The sequence below is a fragment of the Poecile atricapillus genome, chromosome 8 (assembly GCF_030490865.1).
Source record: "Poecile atricapillus isolate bPoeAtr1 chromosome 8, bPoeAtr1.hap1, whole genome shotgun sequence".
NCBI lineage: Eukaryota > Metazoa > Chordata > Aves > Passeriformes > Paridae > Poecile > Poecile atricapillus.
In genome coordinates, this window is record NC_081256.1 from 26,069,324 (window position 1) to 26,090,352 (window position 21,029).

At 48.0% G+C, this 21,029-nt stretch overlaps 1 protein-coding gene across 3 annotated transcripts in view; it reads left to right on the forward strand.

Annotated features, from left to right (window-relative positions):
• VEPH1 (ventricular zone expressed PH domain containing 1) overlaps positions 1-21,029 on the forward strand; it is a 55,066-nt gene that overhangs the window by 21,829 nt on the left and 12,208 nt on the right. For 2 of the 3 annotated variants that reach the window (XM_058844376.1, XM_058844377.1), the window contains exons 4-8: positions 1,356-1,522; positions 2,560-2,769; positions 6,475-6,695; positions 11,329-11,538; positions 12,499-12,887. In XM_058844376.1, the coding sequence (XP_058700359.1) occupies positions 1,356-1,522; positions 2,560-2,769; positions 6,475-6,695; positions 11,329-11,538; positions 12,499-12,887 (1,197 nt within the window). Of the gene's footprint in view, positions 1-1,355; positions 1,523-2,559; positions 2,770-6,474; positions 6,696-11,328; positions 11,539-12,498; positions 12,888-21,029 lie in introns of those variants that run through there. The other variant, XR_009278143.1, reaches the window with a different exon arrangement.

Below are 21,029 nucleotides of genomic sequence, written 5' to 3' on the forward strand. Positions count from 1 at the left end.
TGGCCTTTGGCACTGCCGGGGCTGCACGGGGGGCTCAGAGCAGCCTTCGGGAAGCAGCCAGGGATTGTCCAAGCAGGATAAGGTGCAGAAGTGTGGCTGGCTGCAGTGGAGAGCCCCTCCTGTGAAGGATCAGGACCCTCAGGGAGGATTACGAGCTGTCTGAAGCTGCTGTGAGTGCTGGGCTCGTTCCCTGCCTCGGGGGGAGGTTGTGAGACCCAGCCGTGTCCTGGGGTGCATTTCTGGACCTGGCAAGAGCCCCACGTGCTCCAGCCTGAACCCAAATATCCTTTTCCTACCATCCATGAACAGATCTGCATTTCTGTACCTGGCACGAGCCCCACGTGCTCCAGCCTGAACCCAAATATCCTTTTCCTGCCATCCATGAACAGATCTGCTTATCTTCCCAAGTCACCCGGCTCAGATGTAAACGGGAGGGAGAGCAGCAGGCCAGAGAGCTGATTCCTCTTGGAAACCAAACCCAAAGAGGCCGTGAGGACTTCCAAGGGTTTACAAAAAGGAGCCATACTAGGTTGCAATAGGCAGATGTTTTCCATATGTTGTTCAAGTGAAATTTAAATCCATTGAGGCAGGCATGTACTGGGATGTGAAGTTATATATTTTGGTATGAGCCTGGGCTTCAAATTGAATTATGCACAGACATCTTAAAAAAACGTGTGAGAGAGAGTTTAGCATATATCTCTGTCTGTCTGCAGTTGGCTCTCTCTGGCTCCTTTCTATTCCTGGAAATGGCATCCTTTACTATTTCTGTTTGAATGCATGTTTAGTTCTCTGTTAACCAACTATTCCTTCCATATGATGCTTATTTAATTTGAAAATCTGAACCTCGGCAAAGGAGAATTGTAGTTTTTGTCTTTCGTTGTTTTTGTTGTTTCTTTGTCATTTCTCTCCTTCTTTCTTCTTTTTGTTTCTTTGTTAATTGAAATAACACTTAGTTTGGCCTAGGACTCAACAGAGCACCATCCAAAACTGAAAGCTCATTAAGCAGTGTTCTCATGATATTCAGAAATAAAATGATAATTAATAGGAATTACTTGGGTTTTTTTTACACAATGTTGTTATGCCTGCAATGATTTGCTCTATTTTGATAATTTACTTGCTTTCTTGGCCCAATATATCATTTTCTACAGTTTTATGCCTGCCTGGTTTTGTACTAATGATCCTTCAAGGCCAGCTCGGAGCAACTTGGTGGAACGAGATGAGCTTTAGCATCTCTCCCAGCCAACCTGTCCCGTGACTGTTGAAGTGGTGTCTCCAGGAGCGTGCTGGTGCTGTGGGGCTGTCCCCAGTGCTGGGCACTGGCTGACAGCTGCTCCCTGTCCCTGCTGTGTCCCCAGGGAACTCGATGCTGCTGCGGGTGCTGCCCGCGCTCTACGAGAAGCGGCCGCAGCCGATCCGCGCCCGCCTGCGGGAGCTGGTGGCACCCCTGGCCCAGCTGGACCCGTCCGAGCAGCTCCACCTCCTCAGGCTCCTGCACACCGTGGCCAGGAAGAGAGAACTGGGGGTAAACCACACCAGGAACATCTCCCCGCCCCTCCTTTTGAGGGCTCGCTGAGGGAGGAATCCCACAGTGCTTCCCTATGCTAGTTCCCTGTAAATTCCTTCATTCCAGTCCATTCTCCACCTAGTCATAAGGAGAACAGAGCAAAGACTCTGCTGGACCAAAAGGTTTGGGTTAAACCATTTGTCTCCAATGTTTTTGGCTCTTCCTCTGTCAGCTGGGTGTGAATTCCCATAACTGTGCTCCTGTCAGTGTACGTGAACTGTATTAAAATCCACGTCAAGGACAATTAGCATGATTTAGGAACTGATGAGAACTGATAATTCTTAAAAAAAGAACAGAGGAAGGGGTTGTTTCATGCCCTGTGTCTGTCTGGATGTCTTTTCCACAGATGCAGCAGTTTCCCTGAATCCAAGGTGCATTAGTGTGTCTGTTTACCCTGAATTAATCCCTCAGTGGGGACTTGTACACAATTCCATCCTGTTTGCAGATGGTTCCAAGGGCTACACCCTGCAAACTGGGCTCTAACAAGAAATAACATCTTACCCACAGCACATTTATTATGCAGTGAGGGTCTTGCCTCCTGTTTTTCCCTCTATTCCAGCTCCTGACCTTGTCACATTGTTCAGTTTCTGGTGGAACCCAAAAATATCTACAAGCACTTTAATTTGCTGCATCACTGAGGAAGGCTGAGTCTTTATGTTGTTTTGATCAATAAAATATAGACTGGCCTGGAGCAAGGAAAATATTTGATAAAGGTGTTTTTGGTCTTTTTTTAAAAAAAAAAATTGGGCATTTCCTTACTTATTTATGCATAGCTGCCATATTTTAAAGCAGAGTTTACCCTTATTCCATATGTTCAGTTGAACTTGGATTGACCTCAGCGATAGCTCCATGCAAAGGTCACCAAGGGTGGAAAACTCTTCTATTTGCTCAGAATCTGGTGGCTCATTTTTATCACTCTGGTGGTTGTATCTCCTCTGGTTATATGTGTTCACAATTCAAAACAGAGCTCCAATTTGTTTCTGGTTTTTTAACAGGTGCTGAAAGAGTGTTTGCCGTTTTTATTTGGACACCTGAGGGACCCCAACCACAGCGAGGTGATTCTAAACATCCTTCTGGAGATATCCAGCTACGAACCTGCAGCCTTGGCCCCTTTCCTTCCCACGCTGAGGGAAATTGGTGAGAGTTTTCCCAGTTTGATTGGGCAGACAGCAAAAATCTTTGGAGCTGTTGGACATCTCGATGAGGTGAGGTGGGAAACAAAAGGACTTGCTTGGGTTGGTTGGGGTTGGTTTTAATCGTATAGAAAATAATGCATCCATGTATTTGTGTCTTCTTGAGTAACCAGACTGCCCTGCCATGGAACCATGGAGTGGTTTGGGTTGGGAGGGACCTTAAAGATGATTTTATTCCAGTCCTTCCCCCCTTTGGCAATTAATTTGGGTGTGTATTGGCTGGGCCTTGTGTGTCTGAGCAGCACAGGAAGACTCCATCCTTGCTCTTTCTACTGATCTGGAGCTTTATATTCATGTAAAATTAAATTTATCTCTGAAGAATCAAAACCAGATTTGGTTTGGCTTTGTAAATCTTATTTCTGCTGTGTGGAAAGAGGAGCCAAAATCCCATTGAGGCCTGGGAGCCAAATGAAGTTTGTTGTTCTCTCCTTGTTTACTTCCATCCCCCAGCAAGTTTTACTTTTATAAGATCTGCAGGTGATCACATTTAATGCTGTATTTAGTATTTGAAAGTCAGCATTTTCTAGAAACTTTACAGTTGCTAACCAGCCAATCCTCAGCTGAGCACAGCTGGGCTCAGAACTGAAGGATTTCATTTGGATTCTGCGTTTTGGGGTGTTGAACCAGCTCTCCCCATCTGGGTGTCTCTGAGGCTCCGTTTCCGCTGAGTTCTGCTACTTCAAAGGGGCTGAATTTGTTTATTTTGCCTTTTGTTGCTGTGATTGCTTTATACCAAACCAAGAATAAGTGAGGAACCAACTGGCCCTGTTGGATTTCATGTAGTGCTGGAAATTACACGCTAGAGTCAAGTTTACAAGGATGTGATTCAAAGAATATTTTCCCCTCATATTTTTGACCTGTTGGTTTATGTGGCTACACCAATCTACGGAGTGGAGCACACACAGCCTGCACTGAATAATTAATGTCTGAATAATAATTCTCCCTGGAGTAAGTGTTGAGTAGCTCTCACCATGTCCCGTGTCATGAGTCTGATTTTTTAGGAAGCTGCTGACTCAGCAGCATCCCAGCCCACGGGGAGGACACTTTTGTCCTTTGTTTGCTGTTTGTCACTGACATCCAGGGACCCTGAACTCCAAAACAGGGATGAAAACAACACACCAAGGGTGGTGGAGGTGAATGTTCCACCAGGAGATCAACGGCTCCTCTCTTGTTTTGCTCTCTAAAATGTTTGGAAGTGTGAATAATTCTGAGTAGTGGAAGATTTTAGAATGGCAGAGTGGTTTGGGTTGGAAGGGACCTTAACCCATTCCCCTGCTGTGGGAAGGGACACTTCCACTACCCCAGGTTACTCCAAACCCTGTCCAAGCTGGTCCTATTGAAAACCACCTCACCTAAAAGGAGAAGGAAATGCCTCCTGATTCCTGGGCAGAGGTGAGATCGTGGAATCCAAATCTCCCAGGCTGGAAAAGACCTCCAGGACCATCGAGTCCAACCATCAGCCCACGTGTGCCTCTGACAGTCTCATCTCACAGCCCCCCGTGTCAGGGCCTTCCCAAAACCCTCCCTCATCCCTTCTCCTGCTCTTCCCTGTCCTGTCACGGAGCAATGCCATGGATATCCTGCCACTTCTCAGACAAGAATTGGCCTCCCCTGCCCGGCCAAGCAAAACAAGGAGACATCAATGGCGGTGCTGGAATTTTATTTGTTGATGTTTTATTTCACTGGAAGGCTTGCCTGGGGAAAAGAGGTGGCAAGGATTGAGGCTTGGCCCTTGATGGTTGAGACTGTGGATCTGAGCAGCAAATCCTTGCTGGCTCCTAGAAAAAGCCTCTTGTGCTTCCAGGGACCCCGGGAGAGAGGAGAGCTCTGGATTTGAAAGGTTGCCCCTTGTTTACACACACCACTTCTGCTGGTGTCAGCGACACTCTCGGGGGGAAAGCTGAAATCAGAACTTGTCCCTTAACCGTAAATTTGTGCAAATGAAAAAGCATCTCGGGGCTCAGGGCACTGATCGGACACTTCATTTTTCTCCCCTATGTTTTGAACCACCTGGGAGTTGGAGTTATTTCTGAAAGCCTTGTGATCTTTTTGCAGTCTCCTGAACCTGTTTTTAAGAAAGAAGAACAACACTTTGCCACACCTCATTGCCTGTGCTTTAGCTCTTCACCTTCTGGCAGATGTAATGCCATAAAATGTAAGGGCTGCTTATGAGAAAATACACGAATACATCAAACAGGCATTGCTGAAATAACAAGGGGTTATGTGCATCCAAATAGGCTTTGTGAAACATTTTGGATAAGAGTTGTGGCAGGGATAACGGCTGCTTTCATCTTGAGCTATTTTGCTTTAATTTTGTTTTGTATAACTGTTACATATTATATTACTCAGGCGAGTTTATTGTTCTTTTACCTCACTCCAGGCGAGTAGCAGCATTTCAGCATGGCTGGAGACTCTCCAGCTGGATCAAAGTGACAGGAAAATTCTCAAAACTGCTCCTCCATTTAGTCTGCTGCAGTTTGTTTAGAAAACAAAAATGTGTTTTAAATGTTAATTGAGCCCCTGTTTATCTCTTGGAGGAAGGATCGGCTTTCAAATAAATGAGTGACTGCGCACCAAAAAGTCAACCCCGCTCAAGCCATTGAGGAAAAATCTCCTTCGTCACATCAGCCCAACCCAGGGTGTAGCTGGAGTTTTCCCCCATATGGCTGAAGGGATGCAATTTGTCTGATCCAATTTTCCCATTTATCTCTGTCATGGCACGATGCAGCAGAGCTGCTTTTCCTTGAATTACGTTGACTTGCTCTTCAAAAAAAGTGATGCTCAGGCCACGTCCTGCCAAAGCCTCCTGGGTATTTTTATAGCCCAGCTGGATTTGGAATCAAACTTTCAGCAGATTTTGCTCTCTGGTTACAAGGTCCCAGAAGAGAGGAGGAGATGGGGCTGGGGCCCTGCAGGGTCCAGAGCCACGTGCGTGGCACATGAGCTCCCTGCTGGCCCTTGGGAAGCAGAAAACTCTTTGGTTTTGCCTTTGTTTGTGTTTCAGCACAGGCTGAAATCCAAACTTCTTCCAGTTTCTGTATCAATCTGCTGAGGACCAACTGGGCTTCCCTGAGGAAAAGGATTCCCCCAGTGAAGGATCTGATGGGAGTTCCTGAGTTAATTTCTGGTTTTTCCACTGCTTTTCCCACTTGGGTGTTTTTAGGACTGTGGAACCCAATCTAATTAGGACAACTGTAAGAGAGAGGAGCCCTGATCTGGAGATGTTCAAATCCAGGCTGGATGCTCCCCTGGATTCCTGGAGGTGTTGGTGGGGCTTGGAGCAACTTGTGGAAGGCGTCTTGTGGAAGGAACATCCCAGGGGTGGGACTGGGTGGTCTCTAAGGTCCCTTCCAAACCATTCTCTGGTTTTATGAAGTAGCTGAGCCAGACTCATCGAAGGTGAAAGAGGAGTTTGGTGCTGCTGGGGCCCTGATCCTACATGGAACCAGAACCATGTAGGGCTCTGAAAGAGCCTTCAGAGATCTGGCTCTAAGTCTGAGGAGGAGACAAGACATCCTGGGTTAGGTAACACAGGAGGAACAAAAGTCACTTCAGTGTAGCCACAAATAAACTGTGTTTGAGGCAGCTGCCTCTGCCATCGTGGGGCAGCCACTCTTCCCCGAGGACAGCGCCTCAGTCCCAGCACACAACCCCCTCAGAGCAGCAAACAAAGAATTCTTGTGTTCAGCACTGTTCTTATCTCCCCCCGCTGCCCAGGAGCGAGCCAGAACGTCCCTGCTGTATCTGGTGAACCAGCTGGCCAGCATGGAGCACTCCTTTCACCACCTCCTGCTGCTGGAGATCAAGAGCCTCACTGACACCTTCTCCAGCATCCTGGGCACCCAGAGCAGGGACATTTATCGCATGAGCAACAGCTTCTCTGCCATCGCCAGGCTGCTCCTGCAGCAGCTCCACACCGACAGCGCGGCGGCAGCCAGGTACCGGCGCTCTCACAAACCTCAGCCCTCTCCAGGGCTCTGGCAGGCACCAAAATTCCCCTTAAACTGCTCCCATTGCCGTGAAGAAAGCTGTGCCCTGGATAAATAGAGTTGAGCAAGCTAAAACGCCTCGGTTAAAAATAAATTAGTGAAGTCAGGCCTCACAATTATCATTTATTCTAGAAAATGCCCACTGAGGGTGATGAGAACAATGGCTGGCGTAGCTCCCTGGTGAAGATTTGTCCAGAGTGAGATGTTCTGCTCACTCAGCTGCTTCTGACTGTGCATCTTAAGGTTTAAAGTGTTGTGATGTTCGTCACGGTGAGGATAGAAATGTTATTTAAATACAGGGTGGCAGTCACTTCTAATTAGTGGGAGATTCATAATTAGAGTTGTGTGTGCTGCAGTGGGTCAGGGGGGCACAGAGGAGTAGCGATTCTTTGAAAAAATGGAACACAGATGTCAGAAAACTCCTAACAGTGAAGGCCAGCCCTGGAGCCAGCCTGGGAGTGGTGGAGACAAAACACTGAGGTCAGTGGAGAAACAGAAAATTGGTGTCCTGGAGAGAGGTGCAAATGAAAAAGGACAGGAATCCAGACAGAGCCCCTCATCTCACCACGAGTGAGAAATGTCCAAGCTTCACCTGGTGGCAGAACCTGAGCAGAAACCAGCCCTCAGCATTCACAACCCATCGTGGTCCCTCCGTTTATTGTTGAAAAGTTACTTTATTTGTTAAATATTCCTCGTTATATTCTGGGCTTAACATTTCTATCTAGAGCTGCTAAAAAAAACCCATTTAAAAACAAGGTTTTCATCAAAATCTGGCTGTTTCTCACTAAAATTCTTTTTGTTAAGGACTGCCTGAAGAGTAGGAGCTTCATGGTCTGTGTGAGTGTGGTTACAGATTATTTTCTCTCTAAGTTCCTTCATTTTATTTATTTCTTTCTTTATTTTATATTTCATTTCCTCCCCAACCCTCTGTGCTCTTGTTATCTTAACATGGCTGTGAGAGATCACTAAATCAAGAAAAAAATGCTGGGTTTTCATAGTTTTTAGCTATTCTGTAGCATTTTAGCTATTTGCTTTTACATTTCAGTTAAGTCAGACAAGGCTGAATGAGAATTCTCTGCTGATTTAAGCAGAGCTGATTTTTACTCGTGCTTGGGAAGCTGGACCAGTCCAGGTGTGAATGTGGAAGTGCCCTCCCAGCTCTGGAGCTGCTGCAGTCACTGAGCTAAAGAGCAGCAATCCAGAGTGAAAGGAATCCAGGATTTTAAACTCAGTGCCTGGATTATAACCATTCCTTCCAAAACTCCTGTGTTTACATAGGCAGAAGCTGATTTCTGCAGAGCCATGGCTGGCCCAGCGTTGTTTGACACAGGGAATTTTACATGCAGGGACTGGGAGCATAATTAAAACCAGGCCATGCTCTGCTGCTCCTTACTGTCCCAAAATTGCAAGTTATTCAGTCCCAGAGGGGCTTTTAAAGAACATATACAGGGTTTTAATGGACTTATCCAACCTAGAGGGGCAGTGTAGTCAATTAAAGGGAAAGAAAGCTTCAAAGTCCTCGTTCTGGGTAAGAACCAAGCGTAAGAGGCTGCACCAGTGCTGCTCCTCCCAGCCCTTGTGGCTGCTTGGAATTGTTTTACATGGGGAGAGGAGAGATTTAGGTTAAATATGAGGAAGTTCTTGACTCAGAGGGTGGGCAGGGCCTGGCACAGGTGCCCAGAGCAGCTGGGGCTGCCCCTGGATCCCTGGCAGTGCCCAAGGCCAGGCTGGACAGGGTTTGGAGCAATCTGGGATAGGGGAAGGTGTCCCTGCCATGGCAGGGGTGGAATGGGATGAGATTTAAGGTCCTTCCAACCCAAACCAGTCTGGGATTCTGCTGACAATTCCATGATCTTTCCTCCACCACTTGCCTTCTTCAAACTTTCCTGTCCATCCTTTTTGAGGAGGTGATTTTCCCTCCCTTAACAAACCACAAGCACCTGATCCATCCATGAGACACAGAGTTGAACCCTGGCCACAATCCCAGGTGAATTTTCATTCATTTCCCTTTGGGATGCTCTTTTTCCCACCGTGAGCACCCCACTGGTAGCGTGACAATGGTGCTGCTGCTCTGGGGAAATGTTCTTTATGCTAAAGCATCACCTGGACACCGAGGTGCATTTCTCCAGAGGATTTAACAGCATGAAGCCATCAGCAGCCTGGCACTATTTTTGGAGTTGTGGTTTCTCCATGAGCTCGTGCATCCTCCTCCTCCTCCTCCTCCTGCAAAGAGCTTTGGGGTAAACTGATCCTGCTCCAGCAGCCTCAGCGATGCCCCGGTGCCTCTTGCCAAGGCTGCAAACAGTGGTGGGTTTGAGAGGAGCTGGGAGGGCTGCCAGGCATCCCAGTGGGGTGGGGTGGAGCCCTGCTGGGGGTTTTGGGGGCAGGTTTGTGCTTTTGGCTCCCCAAGGAGCTGATGTGAGCACGAGGCTGGTGCACAGGAGAGCTCCTGGGCACTCGGAGCTCCTCTGCTTCCCACTTGGAAATCCTGGCAGCAACGGGGCAAAAATGAGATGGTGTCTTGAGGAGTCCACCCTCCACACCCTGGGAGTGACTTTTTTTCTGCTCTATTTATGGAAAACAGGATTCATCTACGTTCCTTTTCCAACCATAACGACTTTACGATTCCTTCAGATAAATATTTCCTTGCATTCCCTTCACAAAGCCATGGGAGCTCAGCAGGAGGATGCTGGACAAAGAGGTGCTGTTTGAAACACCATTTTTAATTCCAAACATCACCAAGGCTCCCTGGTTGGGGTCTGTCACTCCCAAAGCCCATCAGTCCATCAATCCCCTCTCTGTGTCCTGAGGCTTTGCCCATATTTACACAGGGAACAGAAGTTTTCCTTCGAGCTCAACTCCCACAATGGGAGCAGTGTTGGGAGCTGTGCTGGAGTGACTGCTTTCCAATAAATTAAATCTTGTCCTACATCCCCAGAAAGATTTGTTAGGAAAGGTCACATCAAGGGTCTTTATTACAGAAGAATATTTTTCAAGTGCTCCTCAGTGTTAATATATTATGAGATCTTGCTTAAATTAAAAACAAAGCAAGACAAAACTTGCCAGCTCCCCTGAGAAATATCCTGAGCTGCCTTTATCAAAACAAGTGAAAAAGTGCATTTTGTGATGCCGCATTTCTGGTTGTTTTTTAAAAACCTGGCTTTTTACAATTGCTAATTTGCAGTTTGGAGAGTTTTTAATGGGCTCCCCCACTGCGAGCGTGACTTGTGAGCCTCTGCTGCTTTGGAAGGGCTGTGTTAAACCCCTCTTTTGTGGTTTTATAAATCCATGTTTTACAGATTTAGCTATTCAGATGTTTGTTCATTGGGAGAAAAAAAAAAAATTAAACAAAGAAATAGAAGCATAACAAACCTGTTTTAGAGCTGTGGCTAGAGTTTAAAAATTAAATACTGTCCGATCCCCCTTGATTCTCCAGGAGATTGCTGTTTGCTTTGTGATTTTGGGTGATTCTGGGTGCCAGTTCCTCCCTGTGTGCAGGAGTGAGATGGGAACGTGCACCTCATCCCAGCAGGAGAGGGAGAGGGAGAGGGGAAGGAGCAATGATGCTCTCGCTGTTGGTCCCTGGGGAATCCAGCCCTGCTGCAGCATCTGCAGGGCACAGTGAAGATACTCAAAGTTCAGATCTCCAGAAAATGACCAAATATTCAGAGCTGAGTCTCTCTCTGCAGGCTCTGAGTGATGAAGGAACCCAGGAAAAGCCATTTTCAAAGCTCTTTGAGGGAACCCAGCACATTTTTACCACCAGTGTCTTTTTCCTTCAGATTTCTTTTTGTCCTGTAAGATCAGCAGCTTCCCTTCAATTTATTTGAAAGTTCCCTTTGAATTTTGCATTAAAATGTTACATATTGTGGCTGCCCATCCCTGGAAGTGTCCAAGGTTGGACTTTGGGGCTGGGAGCAGCCTGGGACAGTGGAAGGTGTCCCTGCCATGGCAGGGGTGGCACTGGATGGGATTTAAGGTCCCTTCCAACCCCAACCATTGGTTTCTGATTCTGTGATTTTAAGACAAACATTACAAATCCAAAACAAAACTACTCACCCTGCAGTCCCACAAGTTCATTTTAACTCTTCATTTTCTCTTTGCTGAGCTGGAGTCACATGGCTCAGAACTTTTCCTGAGTTTTAAAAGGTTTGGTTTTTTTTCTCAGAGTGCAATAATTCAGTAAGAACTGCATGTACTTTGGTAAAAGCTTTAAAACCACAGAATCCTATAAAATCTTCAAATAGCTTGACTTTTGCCTTGTGAAAATAATGCAATAAGTCAGAGTTTAGGAATTTTGAGAGAATGGTTTGGGTTCAGATGAAAAAAATTGACTAGCAGGGACAGAGTTGTGATTTGCTGGTGCTTGGCATTTTCTAATCCAGGTTTATCAGAGATGTTCAATGTTTCTGATCCATCAGAGATGTGGATCTAGAAGATGTTCCTGAAAATAACCTCAGGGAGTATCTGTTTAAACATAATTATTTTACCAGATCCAAACCACAAGTCCCAGGCAGAGACACAGCATCAACACAAAGAGCACAACGTGCCAGGGTTAAACCTCTGCTTTCTGCTTCCTCAGGATGGAAAATGACCCTGAGGCAGAATGTCCTGTCCCACTGGATGATTTAAAATCTGTCGTGAATGGCAACGAAGAAGATGAAAAGCTGCAAGTTAAAATCCAAGCTTTTGAAGAGAAAATAAATGTGGATAACAGCACCCCTGGCTCAGTGAGGAGATACAGCCTGGGCCAGGTCTCTAAAGAAGAAAGGAAGGATATGAGGTTTAACAGGTATGGCTCTGGAAAATGTGTGTGGGGTTCAGGGAGATCAGTTTTGTCATAAAACTTTATCCAAACATGGAGGGTTTGATCTGCTCATGAAATACCCACAAGCAGCATAAACCTAATTTTAACTGATTTTTGCATCCATGAACTTAAGGGCTGGATGAAATCCTTCTAAATCCCGGAATCACAGAATGGTTTGGGCCAGAAGGGACCTTAAACCCCATCTCATTTTACCCCCAACCATGACAGGGACACCTCCCACTGTCCCAACCCCAACATCCAGCCTGGCCTTGGGCACTGCCAGGGATCCAGGGGCAGCCCCAGCTGCTCTGGGGAAGAACCCATTTAATCTGTTCTGTGCCCTAAAGCAGCAAAAAGGAAAATAACTGCATTGAGGTAGCACAGAAAGGAAGATTTCCTGGGGTGTTACCACTAACAATATTTATCAATGACAGCAACGTGACCCTCACAGTCCTCAGGCTGTCCCTGCCCCAAGCTCCACACAGAGCTCTGCTCTTCCTGCTCCAGGATTTGCCCTTTCAGCCACTTCTGCCCTCTTTTGTCCCCTCCATCCCATCAGGGATCCAGGGCAGGAGGAGCTGGAGGCTGGTTTGAGGTTCAGTGAAGTGCTGCTGGTTGGCATTTTTATGATGTGATTGGTAAAGCAGCCATGACACCCCCGGGGTTATAAGATCCTTGCAGAGGGGCTGCCTCGCTCCCCCCGTGGCAGATGTTGGGATATGTGGATATCATTTGGATATTATTTCATTTCATTTGCTTATTAAAGCTGTGGCTTGAGCTTGGCTTTTGAAATGCAGATTTGGCAGAAGGTTCTTGCCCCTGGCTCGGTGAGCCCCACACTGGGCTCTCTGAGGCAGCTGCACAGAGCAGCTTTTGGGGGGATTTTTGTGTCCTGCCTTTATTCCAAGCCCTTTTCCCCTTCCTTCCTTCATTGTTCCCCCGCAGGTCCAAGAGCCTGGCCCTGCACGCGCTCAGGATGAAGGGGCTGAGCTCGGAGGGAGGGCCGGACGAGGAGAACGGGGACATCCCTGCTGGCATCTCCTTCTCCGAGATCTTCCTCAGCCAGGAGCACGAGCAAGTGCCTTTTGGGGTCCACCCCGAAGCTGTGCCCGTGGGGAACCCCCTGGTTTCACCCCAAAGTGCTGATCACCCCCAGGCAGCCCATCTGCCAGAGCTGACCCCGCAGGAGGCCCTGGAGGGAACGGCAGCCACGGGCCCTGTGGAGTACCAGGACAAGCTGTACCTGCACCTGAAGGAAAACCTGGGCAAAGTAAAAGAATATGTGATGGAGATGGGGAGGAGGATTCCTATCCCTGAGCAGTGTGTGATCGAAGGTAAGCGGGATGAGCCTTCCCGGGAGCTTCCACACCCCCCAGGCCTCCCCTCAGGGCCCAGGCAAGGGGGAGCAAAAACCCTCCAGCACAGGCAGGGAGGAACAGCAGCTTCAGAAAACAACATCCTTCCAAATGGATCCTTTTGAAACCTCCCAGGATTCATTTCCCTCAGGGACACAAAATGGAATCTTTTGAAACCTCCCAGGATTCATTTCCCTCAGGGACACAAAATGGAATCTTTTGAAACCTCCTAGGATTCATTTCCCTCAGGGACACAAAATGGAATCTTTTGAAACCTCCCAGGATTCACTTCCCTCAGGGACACAAAATGGAATCTTTTGAAACCTCCCAGGATTCATTTCCCTCAGGGACATGAATGACATGAGTCTGCCTCTCCCAGACTCCCGTGGAGGCTCAAGTGAAGATTTCCTTTTGGATGTCATGGGCAGTGAGCCCTGAGGGCAGGAAGGGGACATTCCCAGCTCCAGGCTGGAGCTGTGGAGCTGGGTTAGACATCAGGGATGGGTGTGTGCTGGACAGCCCATGTGCCATGGGAATGCTGATACAGGAGGCTCCTGCTGGGCTGGCTTGGGGCAGACCTGGGGCTCCTTCCTCGTTATCAAGTTATTTAATCAGCTGGATTGGGACAACAAAGGTCAGGAGCCTCAGGGCAGCACATTCCAACCACAAAACTCCCTGAGGGCACAGCAGGGTGAGATCCCTGTGGGTTGGGTTGGATCCCATCTCACTGATCCCTGGGGTGCTTTAATGTTTGCTGCTTTCATCCCTGGTGGGTCTGTGATCTGCTCCTCTTTGAAGTGAATGCTTTGGGTTGGGCTGGGTTGGGTTGGGCTGGGTTGGGTTGGGTTGGGTTGGGCTGGGCTGAGCTGGGTTGGGTTGGGTTGAGCTGGGTTGGGAATCTCCTGCTTATTCCCTTTAAGGTGAATTTGGATGCATCCAACCCCTCACTGATGGCCATGAGCTGTTCACAGCCCAGCCTTTCCATGGGCCACGTTCATCCCAAAGAGCAGCTGCATCAATCAATTCAATGTAATTTAATTTAATCAATTACATTTTCAGTCACTTCAAACATCACCTTCTAACAGAGTGTCACTTCAGCTCCAACAGCCTCAACTGAATCTGATAAAAAATTTCTTTCCTTTCTCAGTGGTCAAAAAGTGGAAAAGCAGTTTCCACTAAAACAGAGATAGAACTCTCTCTATATATATTTAAAAAGCTTATGCTTCTGAATTATTTCCTAAATACCTTAAATTCCAGCTTTAGTAGCTGAAATAGTTATTTGGTAGAATTAAGGATAAAACTTGTGTTCTATAAAATTCCAGTGAAAACATGAGAGTGAACAACGTGGCTTTTGAAGTGCTGAGAGCTCTGACCCCGCATTAATGAAATCCCATATATTGAATATTTTTTAATGTATTGCTCAGCTTCCTTTCTGCAATACCTCTTATGATACATCCTAGGCATGTGACTATTTCTAAATTCATTCAAACTATTGTAATTTCCTGAAAATCTTCAACTAGCATTCCTATGGAAATTCCTTGAGCAGGGACACGTGTGCAGAGCAGAGATTTATGGGACTCATTCTAAATCTGTTGAAGAAATGCAGCCCAGCTCATTCCACAGGGGACAGCTCTGTTAATATTCCAGGTATTGCATAAACCTCTCCAAAAACCTGCAGTTATTGCCCTTGAGAGATCCCAAACTCTAACAGGGCCCACTCAAAGGCGTGTTTTACATTTCACCAACGTGTTTAGCAGAAAACACAAGATTAGAAAACATGAATAAACATAATTGGCTGATTTTATGTGGGCTGTGTGGGAGTCTTGAACTGCAAATTTAATATGTAAGACATGGAAGATATGAAAAGATAAGAACTCCAGAGCAACCCCCTCATGACACAGAGTATTTGAAGGAAATAGCAGCAAAATGTGTTCCCAACCTTTCCTTTCCTTGCTCAGGCCTTTCCTGGGATTTCAAGTGGCAGCTCTGGGGGGTCAGCAGGGTGTTAATGGTGCTTAGAAGAATTTCCCCTTAGAAGGGGTGATGGGCCAAATTCTGCTCTCTTAAGCAGAATTCCACCCCCTGCTTCTGCTGGCAGTGGGGTCTGACCTGGCACAGCCTCTCTGGAAATGGGGTGAATTCCTCATTGCTTAACCCCAGACTGGGGGCTGCTCCAAAAGGGGATGTGCTGCTGAGGACAGAACCTTGGGAATATCCCAATTTCCCTGTAGAACCCCTCAGGTCTGGGCACTAAGGCCACAGGGGAAGGTGTCCCTGCCCAGGAGCTGGAGGGGCTCCAAGGTCCCTCCCAACCCAAACCATTCTGGGATTGCCTGCATTAATTAGAGCCTTGGTTTGAAGGATAAAGGATAAGAGTGGCTGCAGGAGTGTGAGGAAAATCCAAGACCTCCATGTGGAAATAAATGGACTCTGCAGCCTGGAAAAGAGATTTGCAATATCTCGAGTGACTGGGAGGATTAGCTGAGTGTCTGCCCTGATCCAGGTGCTGGAGAAGATGCAATGAAGCTGTCAGAGGCAAGTTCAAAACACACAAAATAGGCACCTCTGCTCTGTTAAATTGTCTGTGAGTTGCAAATTGGCTTTTTTGCTCTTGAGTCAGATGTTTGCTGTGTAGGTCTTACCCCTCACGGAGTATTTTTGCTTTACAGGGTGTGATTTGCAGGCTCCTTGTTGACTTCTAAGCTCATTCAATTTATATTCCATGTCCAAATGGATGCAATATTAACTGGAGTGTCAGATTTTACAGCTGGGAAGGGCTGCAGGTTAAGAAGTGTCAGGGTGGATCCATGAACTGTCTGTGACATTTTGAAGATGCCTCATAGAAACCTTGAAAAATTGCCATGTCAGCCCTGTTGTTGAATATTTACTATTTTTGGCTGGCTGTGCCTTGGGCAGAGGAGAGCTGTGAATTGGGTGATGATCCTACAGCAGGAGCAGTGTTAGCACTGGGCTGCTGGCCAGAAGGTTTTATCCCAAAGAAAAGGGCTAAGCTGGGGGTGTTTCACAGAGCAGACAAGCTGCAACACCAGACTCATGTGCATAAGGGAATTCTTTTGGAAAAACATTGCAGTCAGAGAGGGGATTTGAGAAAGAAAGAACCCAAACCCACAAAAATCCATTTATTGGTTCAGTTCCTGCTTAGTTTGAAGCCTTGTGCCCTGACCCACATCTCTGACGTACCTGAAGCAATTTGAGGTGGTTTTTTTACCTCATGTCCATCACCTAAAGCCTCTTAATCCTGGAGATCTTTTCCTCAAAAGAAGAGGAAAACAACAAGCCACCATATTTGTCAGGCTCTTTGGTTTTCCCAGAGCTCAGCAGAGTTTTCCTCAGCCCATATTTTTTGGGATGGGTTGGGATCCTGTATTCTCCTGGTACCTCCAGGATGTTGCTGGTGGCAGCTGCCCAGGTGCTTCCACCTCAAACCAGGGCAGGTTCTGGGGTGATCCCGTGGCTATTGGTGTCCTGACCTGCTGGTTTGGGGACAGAGACATCATCCAGCTGGGACTGAGTCCACTCAGCTTCTCCTGGCACAGCCCCAGTTTCCTGCAGGATTTCTGATGTGCTCTCCTGGTATCCCACACCTGCCAGACCCGTGCCCATGGGTATCCTGCCTTTGGGAGTGGCTGGGTGCAGATAATTCCCAGACAGGAGCCTGCACAGCTGCTGGATTTGGTTATAACAAATGTTTTCTGCTGTAGTTCTGCTCGGGTTTTAGGTAATTTGGATTAAAAAAGCCACCATTGATGCCCAGAGCTCAGAGCTTTGCACATTGAGTGAGCTGCTGGAAAGAAAGCATCTGACAATATCTGTGTGTCAAGGATGCTGAAGGATTTGCCATCTCCTCCTTTGGAAAGGACAGAGCCCTGGGAGACCAGGGAATCATCTCCCCCTCGCTCACTGAGGCCACATCCAGTGACATCCAAGGAAAACCATTCGAACCATTTTCCAGCAGTGCCATGCAGGAGGAGATGCATCCAGCAAACATTCCAGGGGATTCCTGGCAGAGGAGGAGGCGGCAGGCGGAGCAGGTTGCAGCGTGCTGGCCCCCAATGTGGTTGTTATTATGTTTTATGTGGTTCTGAGGGGTAATGGGGACCAGATGACGGCCTGGATGGAAAAGCTCATTGCTCCCCTGCAGTGCTCACCCCTGCTCCGGCCTGATAAATTCCAGCATTCCATCAGCCAGACCCTGATTGGGAACAGATGGGGCTCGGGTCCTTCAGTGGGATCACGGAGCTGGGGAGGCTCGGGAGAGCATTCCCAGGGAGCAGCACCGCTCTGCTGGCTCCCAGCAAACCTGAGCTGGCATTCCAGCCAGCAGGATTGGCATTCCAGCTGTCAGGATTGGCATTCCAGCTGTCAGGATTGGCATTCCAGCTGGCAGGATTGGCATTCCAGCCAGCAGGACTGGCTTTCCAAATGCATCCCAGAGCTGAGGGAGGCACCAGGGATGGCAGTGCCACTGCTCAGGATGGCCACCGAGCTCCTGGCGATCCGCGTCGTCACACCGTGGAGAAATTCCCAGTGCTGCAGGCAGAGTGTTGGGAATCCTCCCACACCCTGGGAGCCTCTCAGCTGCCCTGGGAGCAGCCCTGGAAACAGGCTGCTCTCCTGGTGGGCTTCACCTGGCAGCTGGGACACTCCTGTGGGTGGTGGCATCAACCAGAGCACTTGGGCTTGGATGGGGCTTGGAGCAACCTGGTCTGGGGGAAGGAAGTGGGGGTAGAACAGGATGAGCTTTAAGGCCCTTCCAACCCAGTCTGTGATTCTGTGATGATTTTATGACTTCTGAGCTTCTGGAGTGGATGTGGAGTCTCCTGGGTGCTCCTTGCTGGTGCCCACCCCCACTACAGCCATGCCTTCTCCCTTGGTGCTGGTGGAACTCACTGGAGGGGAAGCCTTGCCTCTGAGTCATGCCCTGCACACAAAGTTAGTACTGCTAAAAACAATATAAAGCAGCATTTCTCGAAGCTGCTTGCTTTAAAAATTGCCCTCTCCTCCTATAAACGCATTTATTGTTTGCATACTTTTTGTAACCCGAACTGAAGAGGTCAGGCAAAGGAAACTCAGGAAGCTGAAAAAGCTTAAACCCCAAATTTAAAAAGTTGCATCCATTTCTTATTGGTTCCATGTTTATGCGTGGGTTTGATTCTATTTAGGAAATTTATGAGCATACTTTTACTCCTATTAACAGATTTCATTTAAGAGGAAAGGATTACCAATGTAAGTCAAATAACACATTAATTGCTCCCAGAGCCAGTGACTCTGTACCCTCCTGGTTCAGCCCAGCATGTGAAGCTGGAATAGGTAACAATTAACAGCCCTACTGACATTCTTCTGGTTATATTTTGTTCCTTTTCCCCAGGCACAACCACTCATTTGTGAACTTTAAAATTGCAACATACATTCCCTTGTTTCCTGTAGGAGAAAGGAGTTGTTGATATTCCCTTGGGAAGGCAGAGACTGGCCCAGAGCTGGGCTGAGAAATGTTCCTTGGCTGGAGGAACGTTTCCTTGGGGTCTTGATCAATCTTCTGGGGCATTTGGTGACTGTGTGGGGTGGGTTTGTGTCTTGTGGTGCTCTTCACATCTTCTCATGTTTTAAAATCCTTTTCTTGTGGTGCTTGGACTCTCCTGCCGAGCCAGGCCGGGCTGAGGAAGGAGGAGAACTCGGCAGACAACGAAAGGACAGGAGAAAATGTCTTAAAGTGCCAGAGGGCAGGGTCAGATAGGATATTGGGAAGGAATTCCTGGCTGGGATGGAATTCCCAGAGCAGCTGGGGCAGCTCCTGGATCCCTGGCAGTGCCCAAGGCCAGGCTGGTGCAGCCTGGGACAGTGGGAGGTGTCCCTGCCATGGCAGGGGTGGAATGGGATGGGATTAAAGATCCCTTCCAACCCAAACTATTCCATGATTCTGCTGACACTGGAATGCCATTCCCTGCTGTAGATGGAACCTGGCAGCTCATGGCAAGCTGCTGAAAGGTGCAGACAGCAAACATGGGCTGCCTGTCAGGCAGTGCCAAATGCAGCCCAAACAGAGCAGCTCAGCCCTGAGCAAGGGCTCAGCACCTTCCCGAGCTGGGAGATGGCTGGGAAGGAGCTTCCTGCAGTGGGGAGAGACAGATGAGTGACACGGCTCAGGGGAGTGACAGATGAGTGCCATGGCTCAGGGGAGAGACAGATGAGTGCCATGGCTCAGGGGAGTGACAGATGAGTGCCATGGCTCAAGGGAGTGACAGATGAGTGCTGCAGTTTCCCAGGAACTCTGTGCTCAGCCAGCAAGAGCTGCCGCTGATTTTGGTACCTGTGCTCCTCAGTGTCACCAACACAACCTCGCCCTGCACTTCCTCAGGAGCTCCTGCTCCTCCATGACCCTTTGCCATGTTTTAGCACTCAGGAATGTCCTTCCCGGCCCATCAAACACGATCCTACCTGGCTGCCTTTTCTCTGCTGCTCTCCAGGGGCTGCAGCCCTGCCCCTTCTGCTCCCAGGATTTTTTGTCAATCCATATTTTTGTGACTGGAAGACTAAAGGCTGTGTTCCAGGGAAGAGGAAGGACAAACTGCCTGCTCCTCTTCGCAGTGGTTTAGGGTCATTTTTAGCTAAGAGTCATTTCCCATCTTGAAACATCAACTTTTCACACACATGGCCCAAAGCCAAGCCTCCATTTCTGCTTGAGTGCATGAGTGAAGGTTTTTTTAGCATCTGTGAGGGGTCTGCAGTTCGGAGGAGCATCTGTCAACAGCCTCCTTGGAAATGTCATTGTGTGCTTTCATGTGCCCCAGGATTCAGGATGGCTCTCATTAACCCCTCTGGCTTCCCAAACTCCTCTCTTACAGTGTGAGCAGGTTTGGGTAAGAACCAGTAGGTTTGGGTAATTCAACTCAAGTTTTCCCCATAGCCACTAACCCAAGTGTGTGGATTTTATGCCATTAATCCAAGAGAAGTGGATTTCTGCCCCATTTTTCCCTGCTGGCATGTGTTGCTCACGGGCCAGCCATGCAGGGATGTGACTCAGACTCTTGCTGTCCTGGTGAGTCACCGTGGGGAGAAGGGGAAAGGAATAAAATGCTCAAAGAAAATCTCCTAACTGGAAAAATGAGTTGTGACTTTTGAGAAAACGTGACTAAGCGGAGACTGTTTCTGAATCTCCTGACAAGGAGAGGCTGAGGGCAGAGGCAGCCTGTGTGTCCAGCAACAAACAGCCTTGGAATGCTGGGTTTTAACATTTTCCATCTAATCAAGATGTGAATGCATAGGAGGGAAATGTAATGAATTCAGCATTTCATGTAAAAGTGTGACACGTGAGGAATGACTTTACCAGAGGTACAAAAGAATGCGTTGCCAGAACAAAGTGTCAGTGGTCAGATTGTCACTGAAAATGTGGAAAATGTAAAAGTGGGATGCTGGAATCTGCCAGAAATGCTACAGGGAGGCCAGATGGCTCTGAGGTTGGGAGCAAAACCTCCAGAAGCTGGCAAGGGGAAACCATTTAATCATCCTTTGACAAAGCTGCTTGGGTTTGCTGAGGAAATGGCTTCACATGGATGGAGGGCAGGGATGGATGGGATGTTGGGATGGAATTCCTGGCTGGGAGGGTGGGCAGAGCCTGGCACAGGTGCCCAGAGCAGCTGGGGCTGCCCCTGGATCCAAGGCCAGGCTGGACATTGAGGTTTGGAGCCCCTGGGACAGTGGGAGGTGTCCCTGCCATGGCAGGGGTGAGGCTGGGTGGGTTTTAAGATCTTCCCAAACCAATCCATTCCATGATCTATAACATTTAGCAAAAGCATCTCAAGGGCTCCATTTCCAGTTAAAAGCATCACCTCAGCAGGGATTCCACAAGTGTCAGCCCCACGTGGCTGGGGCCTCATGGGGAGGGGTTTTCCAACAAACTTTTTAAATAAGGGTAAGGGATAGACAGATTTAATGGATCTGGTGATCCCAAAGGCATGAGAAAACACAAAGACTATGAACAGCCTGGCTGGGCCGTGCTGCCCCTCCTGCATTTGGCAGTAAAGGGTTACTGGGTGAGATTTGAAGCACTGAATATTGAATTTCTCTCCTTTTTCAAGGGTGCAGACACATCAGTGCCCTGCT